General features: G+C 38.3%; 1 protein-coding gene across 6 annotated transcripts in view; it reads left to right on the top strand.

Annotated features, from left to right (window-relative positions):
• The first annotated feature begins 275 nt into the window (after nucleotides 1–275).
• EXOC6 (exocyst complex component 6) overlaps nucleotides 276–14,569 on the top strand; it is a 121,420-nt gene continuing 107,126 nt past the window's right edge. For 2 of the 6 annotated variants that reach the window (XM_039336037.1, XM_039336036.1), the window contains exon 1: nucleotides 276–509. In XM_039336037.1, coding sequence (XP_039191971.1) covers nucleotides 394–509 — 116 coding nt within the window. In that variant the 5' untranslated portion in view covers nucleotides 276–393. Of the gene's footprint in view, nucleotides 510–4,239; nucleotides 4,365–14,569 lie in introns of those variants that run through there. The other 4 variants (XM_039336041.1, XM_039336039.1, XM_039336040.1 and 1 more) reach the window with 3 other exon arrangements.

Below are 14,569 nucleotides of genomic sequence, written 5' to 3'. Positions count from 1 at the left end.
AATTGAAGAATCAAACTTATCCAGAAGTTAAAAGTGTAAATTACTTTTAAACCAACAGCTGTTTCCTCCTAAACACACAAACTCTTCCATTTTACTGATACACAACTTTCTATAAATATCTATTATTTTAATGGATGCATTCTATTTTCTTTTAAAACATGTATCAGATTTGGTTGCAGAGAAGTTTTGAGCTCAGGGCCAGGTTACCAAAGGTTACCAGCCAGGAAATAGAAACAACAGCTGTGCTGCTCACATTGGTGAATAAGAGAAAGTCTATAGGACTACCAAGTCATACCAAGGTCTGTTTTCCCTTGCTGATGGCAAGACACATGTTGTGATATTAAAAAAAGAGAAAATCTTCACCTACTGGCTGGAACAATTTAATACTTGATTATGGCAACAAGCACCAATCTACAAGGATTTAATCTGGAGGAAAACAAAGATAATGTATATGAAACTGTCCTTGGTGAGATTAAATACCTGGAGCTGCCTTTAGGAATCACTTTAGGGTAAGTACTATACTGTAAAGAACATTTTTATTCTATTGATTCCTTTTTTCCAGTTTTTGCTTTGTTTGTTTATTCTTGTTACAAAATGCAGAGCTATTGCACCATTCTACTAACCTCAGTGGGGGTTAGATTTGTTTCTAAAGTAGCTAATTCAAAACTATACCTCAAAATTGCAACATAGAGCTTGGCTACAGTGAATTACATTTCTCTCATTATGTTCAGGACACTGCTGTTTAATTAATTTAAAAGACTGTTCTTTCATCACTGAGACTTTATTTGGCTTTCTCTTTTGAGCCAGTTTTGCTGATGGCAGATTGTGGTGGGACTGAAGTATATGAAAGTCCAATTATGTTTTTTTTATTATTTTGAATCACCCCACTCCCTGCACATAATCCTTTTTTATTAGAAGTTGTGTCTGCTGTTAATTATATAACTCATGGAATAAAGTATAGAATTCTCTGATATTCATAATAGCAAATTTATATGTCAAGATTCAGCAGCCTAAAATAAATAAGAAATATTTATGTTTTCATGGTCATTTATATGTTAAATTGCAAGGCATGACCCTCAAGTTTATTTTTAGCACCTGACTGACTATTTTAAAATAGCACAGTGTTACTTTAAGTATCAGTTTACTAGAGAAAATATACTTATTCAAAGTCATGGTCCTGGGGAATTTTCCTCTTGTAACACAATATACAAAATCTTATAATACGAATAAGGGGGGGAAAGAATTTTAATCATTTTAATTCTCATCAAACCAAGCTTTGTTGCAGCTATACCAAGCAGTGGCTGTGCTTTTCATTCTTGAAAGAAGAAACTTTTTGGGTTTATACTTTCTTCATTTTAATACTTTCCTTCTGTTCTCACTTATCTCATCTGGACAGAACCAGTTAAAATGCAAGCCAAGTTGGCATAGTTGGGTTGTAAAAACTTATTTGCAAGGTTTCTATCTCACAATATTTATAAAATTGGAAATCATATATGTAGATAATATTTCATATTGTTTGTTTATCCACCTTTATACCATTCTAATATGAAATAAAACAAAAATTGAGACTGGAAAGTTGAAAGGAAGCACATTCTGCTTCATCCATTGGTAGAGGACAAAGGTCTTAGGAAGAACATCGTTACAGAAAAGAGACCAGCTTGGCCCTTATATTGAAGGACAAGCTGCAGCTTATCTGCAAGGTAGATATGGCAGCTCCTCCTGGCCTATCCATATCCGTTTCCATTGGCCAAAGGGACAAGAGGTACAATTGGTCATTCAAACAAGAGCTCCTTGGTGGGAAGACTGGCTCAAATAGAACTGTAGAGAAATGCCACCCTCATTGATCACCATTCCTTTCTGCCCTAATACCATATATTTGAGATTGTGACTCTTACAGCAGAGTTCCCCCCCTCCCCCAGTCTCCTTTTAGTTAATACTAGGCAGCCCTGTGACCTGTTCAGTTATCCTTTGAGAGAAAAGTAGTGCAGTCTCATGTAACCAGAATAAACATTACATTTTAGGCTGACCTTTTTTTTTTTACTCCAATGCTGCGTGATGATCACCTAAAAAGAATATATATCATACATAGCAAAATAATTGTAACAGCAAACAAACTTCAATAAGTCTATATTTACTTACCTAAACAGATAGGTGGAACAGGCTTCCCCATTGATTTTGCTTATGGGAAGCTGGCCGAGTGTCAGAAATCATGGTCATGTGACTGCAGGGACACTGCCATGACCACCATTTTGTGAATAAAACTGATACGAACTTTTTGGAAATTTCATTTCCACAGGAGTATAATGGATCCTGGATTTTTTAATGCATTTTTTAAGTTGGAGGATTTTAGGTACCTTGATTCAAAAATGGTTACTGTATATTGTGTTGCAGAGGTCCCTAACCCTGGCCCATGGGCCGGTACCGGGCCTTGGCTCATTGGTTACCGGGCTGTGCAAGCAGCGGGTATGCTGTACTTTGGATTTCAGAGTCACAGGCTATTTTGGGAAATGAAAAAAAAAGTTGACGAAAACAGCCAGGTATTTCCATAGGGTAAGGTAAAAATAAATCAAGATGGTGGCAATGATGGTGCGACTGCAGTACTTCCTGTTTTTTAAAGTATCTTTATTGAGTTTCGACATCATACATTACATTCCAAACTAACATAAAAAACAAAGGGAATGATAAAACACATTAAAAATGCAAAAAAAAAAAAAACTTTAACAAATATAACAAAGCCGAGCGACTTTCTTTTGGGACAGATATGTTAACAATAAACCAGCTCTTCCTAATTTTAAATAAATAACACTTATAAAATATTTTAAAATACTAATAGTCAATTTACTAAACGTCAGTATTCATAAAATGTTCTTCTGTTAATTTCATCTAAAAGAATAAAGTATCAAACGTATATAACCTTATATTTAAAAAGCTACAATATTTCTCTAGTCAATTCTATTCTAATCTTCAAAACCCAGACTCAAAAGTTGATTCTTCTCTTTATCCTGTAATAAATCTGTTAATGGTCTCTTGGTAGCATGAAATTTTGCTATCTCATTTAGCTCCATTAATTTCTAAATCCATTCTTCCATTGTATGTATATATTTTTCTTTCCATCTTAGGGCATAAAACACCTTACCGCTGTCATCCTATCAAGCTTTGCCAGTTTTTTATGTAGGCTATGTACATAAAAAACAAGCAGAGTTTGATCACAGTGTTATGACTGCTGCCTTGACTTTTTTGACCACATCTTCTGGACACTCCTGACGAAAGCAAAGGTCAGGGGTTTCCATATTATCACTCCAAAACTAAGTGAACATACCAATATGCATGGAGTCATCAGAGGTCACAATTGACTCAGTTTATCTCTCTCTCATTTACAGTATATAATTTTAAAAGAAATCCACCTGGGGGCCTGCCCCCTTCTGCCCTACATCCTGGTTATAATGTGCACATATAGTATATTTGGTCATGTTCAGAAAATACAGATTCTTAGGAGAAAAATAATTATATTTCCTTTTTTTAAAGAACACATTTCTCCTTGAAAAGAAGATGCTGTTGTCTCAAAATTAAAAGAATCTCATTTTTTTAAAAAAAGTATTTCCAATATTTTAATTACTTTATCACTTTGCAGGAACTCAGGCATATTCAGGTGAGGCTGGTGCAACATCTTCTGGTAACATTTAACCAGAAGGTAGAAAACCTTTGGCTATCCTGGTGTTGCATTATGTTCCATGTCTCTGGAACTTCAGCAACATTTGGCCAACTGCGGATTTCTCTTGTAATTTTTAAACCTTGCCTGCCTTTGGCTTTCTTTAAAAGCTACTCTTACACCAGAAGAGAACAGAGCATGATTCTTCATACCAGCGCGCTTCAACCTTGGCAACTTTAAGGTGTGTGAACTTCAACTGGCTGGGGAATTCTGGGAGTTGAAGTCTAGAGATCTTAAAGTCGCCAAGGTTAAGACACAACGTTATGATACACTATTCCCTTTTCACGCCAAAGGAAAAAAATGCATAAAAAGAGTTTGCATACTTTTAGGTATGCAAGGTGCTTTTAGAACATAGACACCCCCCCCCCCAGTGTTCCGGACTACCAGGAGCATGGGAGTTGTAGTTTGACACATCTGGAGGCCGTCAGCCGCTCTGAAGGTCGCGGGCGCCCGCCCTCCGCGCTGATTCGCTCGTTTCGACTCCGCAACGGATGGCCCCGCCCCCTCCCCGCCCCCTCCCCGCCCTCTTGTCTGTCTCTCCGTCTCCCTCCCTCTCTCCCCTCCCATGCAAGATGGCGGAGAGCTTGCCGGAGCATGAGCGGATCCTGCAAGAGATTGAGAGTACGGAGACGGCCTGTGTGGGACCCACCTTGAGGTGAGCGCTGGGTGGGTGGGGGGGGACCGAGGCCGGGGTGCCGCATCCGTCGCGAAGCCCGAAAACCGTCGGTCTTTCCTATTTTGCAGCGCGGGAGCGATGACAGCTCGCTCCCGAGGAGCGCGGCGCTTCTGCCGTGCAAAATTCAGGGGCGCGGGGGTTGCAGCTTCCCGGGAATCTCCTGCCTTTGTAGCTGCGTGGGGTGGGGGTGGGGGCTCCTTCCATTGAATTTCCCTGCCCGTGGCTTGATAGGTCTCCTTTTCCCGGCGAAGGGGAGAACCAACGTCACCCGGGCCCCTCGTTCCTCTTTAAGAAAGGCGTCTTCCTTGCTCACCTGGCGGCTCACCTGGTCTCCGAAGCCTCGGTCGAGCAGCCACATCGCTTGGCTAAGCATCCCCTACTTTCCTCTGGAATCAGGGAGGGAAGTGCAGCTTCTCAGAAGCGCAGCTGGGATTCCGGGTTTTTATGGGATGCCCATTTCCCTCTGTTCTGACAACCTGGGAGCTGTCAAACGGAAATGCCTAGGACACGTGAAAGACTCAAGAGCAGCCCTTTGGCCCCTCACAGAGCCCTATTTTTCTACTGAAGTTCTCCTTAAGCTTGTTCAGTCTCTCACACCTGCCTTCCCCTGGGAGTGTAAGTATGCCATGGAGATACTCCTTTTCTTTCTGGTGTTTATTTCTTGACACATCTGAGGCTTACCCGTAACAGCCTCTGGCTGTTTCCTTTCTTTTGGTGAAATAATTGTGCAATAAAGTATCTGGAAAAAAGGCATGGAGGTGAAGTTGTCTTTGTAAACTGATGTACTCTAAGTGTTTTGGGAGTTGTCAAAGCCAGTGAGTTTCCTTTTGTAGTCAGGAGTTCTAAATTGGCTTCCTCTGAAGGTAGTGTTTGACGGTTTTATTTGGAAATTAACAATATTTTGCTTCTAATGATATGCTCAGCAGTAGTATTCTATGTAAAAGAAGTGAAGCAACTTTGTTGTTCTAACTAATTACACATGGCTGTGTAATACTATGAATTTACTTCCTACTATAAAGATGGGTGGGTCTTCATTGTCTGGGAATGGGAATGGGAAGACTTTCAGGTTGCAAAACCTTCTGACCTGGGAATACTGCAGTTGTCATAAATAAGAGTCAGTTATCAAATGTCTTTGAATTTTGATCATGTGACCATGGGGATGCTGCAAGGATCACAAGTGTGAAAAACATAAGTCACTTTTTCAGTGCCATTGTAATTTAGAATGGTCACTAAATGAATGGTTTTACATCGAGGACTACCTGTATGTATTTAGCTGCTTAGTGTTTCCTCACTGTCCGCTGTAATACTAGATTTTGAAGAAACATCAAATTGCTCCATTCTAAAACCAATCTAAAAACTAAAATTGATAACACTGAAGAACTGAACAGTAATCTTATGCCAGTATTGTGGCTGTTTTAAATAATCTTCCTTGAACAATTTGTATAAATCTGCCTGACACCTTTAAAATATATGGAACACCCCTATTTTATTCCTATTGTGAATACTGTTATTTAAGTTATTGATATTTTTCTTGGGAAAAATATGCTTAAGTTTTTAATGCATTCAAAATCCTTTTAATTCAAATAATATTTAACACAAGGGTGTCCAACCTTGGCAACTTTAAGCCCTGTGGAATTCACCTCCCAGAATTCCCCAACCAGCCATGGGAAATTCTGGAGATGAAGTCCACACCCTTAAAGATACCAAGGTTGGACGCCTCTGGTTTAACAAACATATTGAACAAATATAATTTTCTAATATAATAAACATTTTGTGCAATTATTATATGCAGATATTGAATTACTGTTCTTCACTGAAAGGTACTGCATGTCTTAATAAAGTTAATATTGAAATGTTTTAACTGCAGCATTAGAAAGATGCTGAAGATAAGGATATTCCACCAAACCTGTTTTTTAGTACGCCTCATCATAAGATTCTCATCTTTTCAGTACTTATTAAATGTGCTTCTTGACAGCATTATATCATCAAATAACTATTAAATACCTGCTTTACATGAGACTTAATCATTGCTGTTAAGAACTTGGATTCATCAGATTCATATTTTCCTCTGCTTTTACAGTTTATTTTCTTTTGCATTTATCTAGTACAACTGTTATTCTCTTCACATAAAATAATTTCAGAAAAATGTTTAGTGTGGACATGTTTTTCTAGATTTTTGATTTAGGAAATGGAAGAGTGGTGACCTGTATTTTTTTACTATGTATGAAGAGTCCCAGGGGTGTCCCCTTGTAGTAGTTGTCTCTCGGGATCAGTCTTAGCATTTTTTTCTCCTGATTCATGGGCTTCCCATATCATTTTTATTTATTTATTCAATTTCTATATCCGCCCACCTTAATCAATGAGTCTGGGTAGCTTACAATTCAAAAACTATACAATTAAAACAATAAAAACATTTTTAAACAATAACAACAATAGTAATCTAAATAAACATATTCAAAATAAATATGTATAGCAGCCAAGATACTTGGCCAGTTAACAATAAAGCCAGGAAACAGGGTCCTTAGCACATTTCAGCATCCCAGGCTCTGGGACACAGCCAGGTTTTTAGAGCTTTACGAAAAGTCAGCAAGGTTGGGGCCATTCTAATCTCCAAGGGGGGGGGATATTCTGTAAGGCAGGGTTACTGCAGAAAAGGCCCGTTTTGGAGTTCCTGTCAGCATCACATATGCTCTTTGGCTGATGGGCTCTGCAGCATGCCCATTCTACCAGATCAAGTTTGATAGTCTCCAATCTTCCCTTTCCTTTTGGAAAGGTAACGTAGTCCCAAGCCATGTAAGTAGACAACCAGTCCCTTGAAGTGTACCTGGAAACATATGAGTAACCAATGCAGCTCCCGCCACAGTGAGGTTACATGTGCTATATATTTGGCACCGTTTACTACTCAACACAGCCACATTTTGCATCAGTTGAAGTTTCTGATTGCTTTTCAGGACAGACTCATGCAGAGTGTGATGCAGTAGTCAATGAGCAGTTACAAGGACATGATTCACTGTGAGAAGGGCCTGCTGCTCCAATAATGTGTGTAACTGGCACATCAAAAGTAGTGCAACCCTCATTCAGAACTAAAGATGGAAGAACCTTATTTTTGGAGGGTCCAAATACCCACAGCCACTCTGTCTTGCTAAGATTGAGTTGGAGCCTATTTTGCCCCATTTAGTACCCAATAGCCTCCAGACACTGGGATGGGATGTCCATGGCATCACTCAAGGGGCCTGAGGTAGACATATATAGTATATCTTGGTGTCATCTGCATATTGATAATATCTTACCCCAGACTGATGGATTACCTCACCCAGTGGCCTCATATAATGTAAAATAGAAGAGGACAGAGAATTAAACTCTGAGGCTCTCCACAAAGTAGGGGCTGTGGGGTGGATCTCTCTCAGTTTATTAACACTGTCTGGAACTAGCCTGGAGAAAGAAAAAACAATACAATACAGTGCTGCCCACCTCCAATTCCTGTAGCCGCTCCAGAAGGATACCATAATTGATGGTATCAAATGCTGCTGGTGGGTCAAGAAGAGCCAGGATGGATGGACTACCTCCATCCCACTCCCACCAGAACCATCCATGGGTATGATTGCTTCTGTCTCAGTTCCAAATCCCAGTATGAACTTCAACTGAAATGGGTTTAGGTAATTTGCTTCTTCCAGAATTCTCGGAAGCTGCCATGCAACACTCTTTCCACCACTTTCCCTGGAAAGGGAAGATTGGACACTGGACAAAAACTGTCCAAATTACTTGGGTCAAGTGATGGTCCTTTGAGAGGGGGGTGTATTGTTCTGATGATACTCAAGTCTTATGAATCTTTGATGACAATGCATAGTTAGGTTCCAGCAATGTCTCAGTAGCATTTTCTTTTTGATGTTCTTCCACTACCTTAAGGTGAATAGAAACAAGACTGAGATTGTTGTGTTTTGGTCTGATTCTGAGTCTTCTTCATATTTTTCTTCAGAGCTCCCAAACTGCTCTAGTTTTCTTCAGTGGCACCCTTGGGGTTTTGATGGATGACTTTATACCCATGTACTGATTTTACAGTTAGGATTACTCATTTTAACTTGATGAATATTCATTACATTTGAGGGCTTCTAATGGAAAAGACCATGGCATAACTGGTACATGATTATCTCATATTGACATCGAGAATAATTGCCAGGAGACTATTACAAATTATTACTGCTGTTTGGACTGTTCTGGACTTTCACATTAGGCTTATGTCTCAGTACAGCATAGGATTCTTTACTGGTTCTTATTCAGATCACAGCCTTGTTTAAATACTGGTATGTCTGTGTGTTTGGAGCGTATGGTCACCCACTCTACCCCCCCCCTTATCAGTCTACTCTTATTTCTTCCTACAATTCTATTCATTTTTACACCATTGTTTTCTTGCTCCAGGAATCTTGGTCTCCAGCTTTTGGGTCTTGATGAACCTGACCCCATGACTCCAGAATCAATTCCCTTCCTCCCTTTGTCTCTGTAGGCTTTAAACCCTTTTTAAAGAGCTTTTATTTGATTTCTGTGTTGTGTCGAATCTGGTTGTTCTTCCCTACTCTTATTTAGCTGAGAATTCCAGGTTACCTCTTATTTAAATTATTTTGAATGTAAATACCATGCCCCTATCCCAATTCAATTCTTTACTGGGTTGTGCACTAATATTATTACATTTGTAATTATTATGTTGTTGTTTTGTTCTCTTGTACCATACCTTAGTAAAGACAGTAATGATGATGATGCTTGATTCCTATATTGGGTACATAGCCAATCTACACATGTGCTAATTTGCAATTTTGAGGTTGTCAGGCCTGCTGTTCCTGGTCTTCTATGGCTACCAAATGATGCTTAAATACACAATTGCTCTTAAATTGCAATCCCAAACTCTGTGAAACTCATGTTTAAACATGAAGTCAACAGGAACTGAGCTTAACTCAAAGAAGATTTTAGTTCCGAAGATTGTATGCCTGCTGTATAGGGTTTAATTTAATCTTACAGTAATTTAAGCACTTTCCATAGGTACAGCATATATTTCAAATTAAAGTTGGACTCACTCTAGTTGTTCCAGAAGGAGGAACTAAGACAATGTTTGGTTAAATTATATGTATATGTCATTCTGTGTATAGATGTTGGCATGGGTGTGCTTTCTTTCTGATTATAAACACATCTTATGATATTCCTGTATGCAAATTATGTGGGTGATGTCTTAACATTCTGAAATTTTGTTTCACAATACAGTGTGAAATCAACATCTGAGACCTGTGGGTGAAGTTTGAGTGTTCAGCGAGTTTCCAAAGTGTCCTTGGTAGTGACTCTGGTTTCACGTATCATAATAGTTTACTGGTTATGTTTGTTGAATAAGCCACAATTGACCCAGTTCACACATCACACTGAACTATAAACCACTGTCTACAAACCAGAGTAGTTGAGTGCTAAGCCAAAATTAAACAAATCACATTTTAGATAGAGTTGTAGTAGTGTAAATTGAGACAATATTTTTTTTGCTTTTAGAGTGGGAGAAGTTTGAACAAGTTGATTTGTACCCGGCAATTTGTTTTGAAGTCTAGCAATTTGTAATGCCTTGGGGGATGTCGTTAATGTGTTACTTCCCTGTAGTTACTGTAAAATATAATGAAACACTCTTTTCCAACGGTGGTAGGAAAACTTTAGCTATAGATGTGAAGTAATTCGCAAACAGATGCAGCTAGTAATATAATTAGGAAAGAACTATTTTATTTAGCAAACTGTACAGTATTCCAAGAATGTTTTCTTACTGTTTTCTCTCTAAGATTAGAATCAAGGTTGCACTTTTTTACATTAATTTTTCCTAATCTGTCAATTTTCATTATTCATAGCCAGCATTTAGAGCATCAAGCCAGGAAAGGCTACTGATTGTATGTGAATAAATTCTGTTGGAACAATCAGAAATTACTTTATGCATGCACTAGAATATATTAACTATAAGGGACCTGAAATAACAAAGATACAAGATCTAACTTACATATTTGTATTGTACAGTCCATCCGCACATACAAAAAAAGAGTCCCCAGACAAATTTATAAAGGAATCCTAGTATATACTTTGAATGGTGGACTTGTAAAAGAATCAATTAAGTCCTGTTTTTCAGAGAAGGATTGCTTAAAGATTAAATTTTAAACAAGTATTGTTATAGAAATTTTGGCTTTTTTTATCCTAACTTTTTTACTATGAGAATATAATGGAGTTTCACTGAAGGTAACTTCAATTAAATTAGTATTCTACAGTTTCAGATCTGTAGAATCTCTGTTTTTAGAGTTGTCAGTTCCATCTATCTTTAGATAAGTGAAAAATTAGCTGTCTACCGTAGTTGTATTCTACTTACCTAGAAATAGTCCTTCATTCTCCTTATCCGTTTTTTTGCATAGGTTTAGTTTGTTTTAGCACTAGGTCCATAGGAGTTCTCCTATGCTTATAAGATGATGTACTTTTGTGATTGTAATTTTTTTTCATGTAATTTTTCTGCTACCCGACTCTTAATTCTGTACATCTACCTGCTCTGGGAGGTTTTCCCCTCTCAGTAAGTGCTAGAGCACAGGGGTCAAACTTGATCATGTCACGTGATGTATCACAACGTTTTTTGCCTTTGTAGAGCTAGGATGGGCATGGCCTACACATGACGCATCTGGCCCACGGGCCATCAGCTTGACACCCCTGTGCTAGAGCAAAGTTTCTGAACACTGGCAAGATGTGTGGACCTCAACTCAGAATTCCCCAGCTAGTTGAAAGTTGCTGGGGTTGAGAAACAATATACTACTACCATGTTTCCCCAAAAGTAAGACCTACCCCTCAAAATAAACTCTAGCTTGATTTTTGGGGTAGGCCTAATATAAGCCCTAACCCAAAAATAAACCCTAGTTTGGGGGCAAGGTACACAGCTAAAAATCAAGTTGGGATGGGTGGAGCTGCCCCATGTGCCCCGCAACCACTTACCTTGCAGCCAGGCCTCTCCTCGCCAGTCCACTTCTACTCAGGCGTCCTCAGGCCTGCATTTTGCAGCCAGGCCTTTCCGGAAGGCCACTGCAGCTGAGAACTGAGCTATGGATTGAATCCATTGCTTGGTTCTCGGCTGCAGAGGGCTTCCAAGAAGGCCTGACTGCGAAATGCAGAGCCAAGCTCCATTCTGAGCTGCAGAATGAAGTTTCTCCTTCGGCCGCAGAAGAAGTGGGCTGGCTGGATGGGGCTGTTGGTGCTGGAAGTGAATGAAAAAGATTCCCCCCCTCAAAAAAGACCTAGTCTTATTTTCCAGGAAACACGTCCCTTTATTCTCTTTGGGAAACATGAATTTGAACCAATGTTCAGTTATTCTTCTGCTCATTGAATAAGTAGTTTTAGTAGCGCCTAATGTAACACTATTATTTTTACTTGTTTAAAAATAACTCTTATTGGGCTAATGTCAGTCTTCCAGCTTTTTTTCAGTATGCTTAGATCAGCAGTCGGCTAAAAGCTGATTTTATAGGTAAACATGGTTCTTTAAAAGTCTATAATTTTCAGTATTAAAATGAATTTCACACTTGACCTCTGTGTATATAAATTTCCTTGAAGTAACTGGTGTGCGTGTAAATGTGCATAGGATTGCAATGCAAAATTTGAAATAGATTAGGGAGAACATCAGAGGAGAAAATGTAAATGTTGTTGTCAGATTAGTGTAATTTTTTTTTAAAAACACTATTCAAAAACATACAATATTTGAAAAAACCTGTAGATCAAGAATGAGTACATAAAGATTATATTTATTTAAAACATATATATCTATATATTTATATCCCCAAACTGTCTTTCCCTAGTACATTAGCAAAACCTGGTGTCAGAATGTCTATATCAGGAGTGTGTTTTTTGATGAAAAAAGAAGCATAATCTAAATATATCTATTTTACTTATACAACCCCAATCCCCCAAAATTAATGATACTGCCTCTTCTGCTTTAGCAATTATAGGATGATTTCTTTTTTGCTATAAATTATGTATACTTTTTTCACTATGCTGGTTTAGTACTTAATTTGTAGGGCACATGGCAATTATTTTAAAGCAGCTACTATTATTAGGATAAGTTTCTTGGCGTATTTGGAAATGTTGAAATGGTCCAAACAGATGTTATATCAAGCTTTAGGTGTAACCATTTACTTTAAAATAGGAACTTTAAAATAGGAACTGCAGTTTTAGAGATCAAGTATAGCAAGTTTAAACAAGATTAGACTTAATGTGCTGCCTGCAGAGCACCTGGGACTGATCTGCCTAAACATGTGCACTATATCCAAAGATATCATTTTACTGTAGTTTCATCAGTGGCACTAAATCTTGATGGGAGTGCTTGTTAATTAATTTATATAGGTGTCAAGGTTAGGATTACAATCGGATGACAAAACATTAATATAACGTAGTCCTCTTTTTGCCACACCTGTCCAATTCCATCACAAACTATTTGCTCAACAGATGATTACAGGAAAATATGTTTTATAGCAGCCTTTTTCAATCTGATTCCCTCTAAGAGTGCTGGACTGGCCCAAATGGCCAAAATTTAACTCATCATTGCTGGATAGCATCAGTTTAAGGAAAGCTGCTTTACAAATTTGAATTTTAGATTTTTACTGATTGAGATTGAAATAGGAAATGTAGATTAAAAACAAATCTATAAAGTCTCTTTGCTCAATCACAGGAACACCTGTAATGTGTTTTGTGAGCACAGATCAAGATTCTCCCACAGGTGAGGTAGTCCAAAGGTGATTGAAGCTGCTGTGCTCTGAAAAGTGGTGTTTTTTTCTAATATTCTGCCTTAAGATGCTACATGCAATGCAGTACATGATAAATCTTAGAAAAGTAGTTTGAAATTATATATTCCAGAATGGTAATCTTGTGCTTCTAGTTGGTTCTATTTTTTCCCTGTGGCACAGTTCCTTCAGTCCTCTTTTGACTATAATAAGAACACTACACTGTCCCAAGTAACACAAACACTATAGAACAGTGGTTCTCAACCTTTTTAATGCCGTGACCCCATAATACAGTTCCCCATGTTGTGGTGACCCCCAAGTGGGTGTGGTCACCAATAAGAGGGAGTAGGACAGCTAGGGAAAAGGGAAAAAATGGCGGACAGCGTGGTTTGGCGACCCCCATGAAATGGTTGTTTGACCCCAAATGGGGTCCCGACCCACAGGTTGAGAACCACTGCTATAGAACTTGTGACTAGAAAAGTCTTTTAAAACTTCTGCTTATGTTTGATTCACTGTGTGGTTGATGTAATAAGTGGTCAAGCAAGCAGTTGAAAGTTAATAGTCAATATCAAACACTTCGCCTACCACGGCAGACATCATCAGAGAGCCCTCTGATTCTTGGCTCCTCTCTAGTGATCAAACAGTCAATATGTATTAAGACCTTTTAAAAAAAAATCAGACACCAGTATGATGGAGAAGAACAAAGGGGATAACATGGGGAGTCAGTGCACAGAATAAAAATGGAAATGTTACTTTGGCACTTCTGAAGAGAACCTAATTGGCAAAGTTTTCTCTAAAGACAGTAAGAGAACCTGAACTGACTGGTAGGACAAAAAATCTTGCTAATCCAATCAAAGAGAAATAGACAACTCTCATTTTCTATTATGAAATAGTCAACAGATACACATTTTTTCCAAAAAGTTCCACATAGCCTAGAAAAATTTTCTGTGAAATAAAATTGTTTTACCTCTTTTTTTTAAGTGCATTTAGATGACATTTACCCTTGTTTCTTGTTAAAGATTATGAGTCAGCTAGGACCACAGGTGGTCTTGAGGTAGAAGATAATCTTCTGAGCATTCTTACTTCCAACATTATATTCTCACTGTATAATATTGAGCAGAAGATTCTGGATGGAGTCCTGTAGGCTAAAATGAGGTCAACTGGAAACATTTAAGACATGAAAGTGAAAGAGGTGTTTTCTTACAGGCCTGAGACAGTAGTCATTGATAATTTATCTTGCTGCTTTTGATTCTAGTTTATGCCTGCCTTAGAATCAAAAACTGCCTACTGGTAGCTTCTCTTGTGACATCAGGTCATCAAAATTTCCAGTGAATTCCAACCTATTGTGTGTTGGATTAAAGTTCCTACTATTTCAGCTTGTGGAGATCAGGAGAACTGTAGTTGAAAACATCTGATAGGTCCTAAGGC

Source organism: Crotalus tigris, unplaced genomic scaffold (genome assembly GCF_016545835.1).
Source record: "Crotalus tigris isolate CLP2741 ecotype Arizona unplaced genomic scaffold, ASM1654583v1 scf7180000017663.5292952, whole genome shotgun sequence".
Classification (NCBI taxonomy): Eukaryota; Metazoa; Chordata; class Lepidosauria; order Squamata; family Viperidae; genus Crotalus; species Crotalus tigris.
This window is presented reverse-complemented; position numbering and strand designations above follow the sequence as displayed.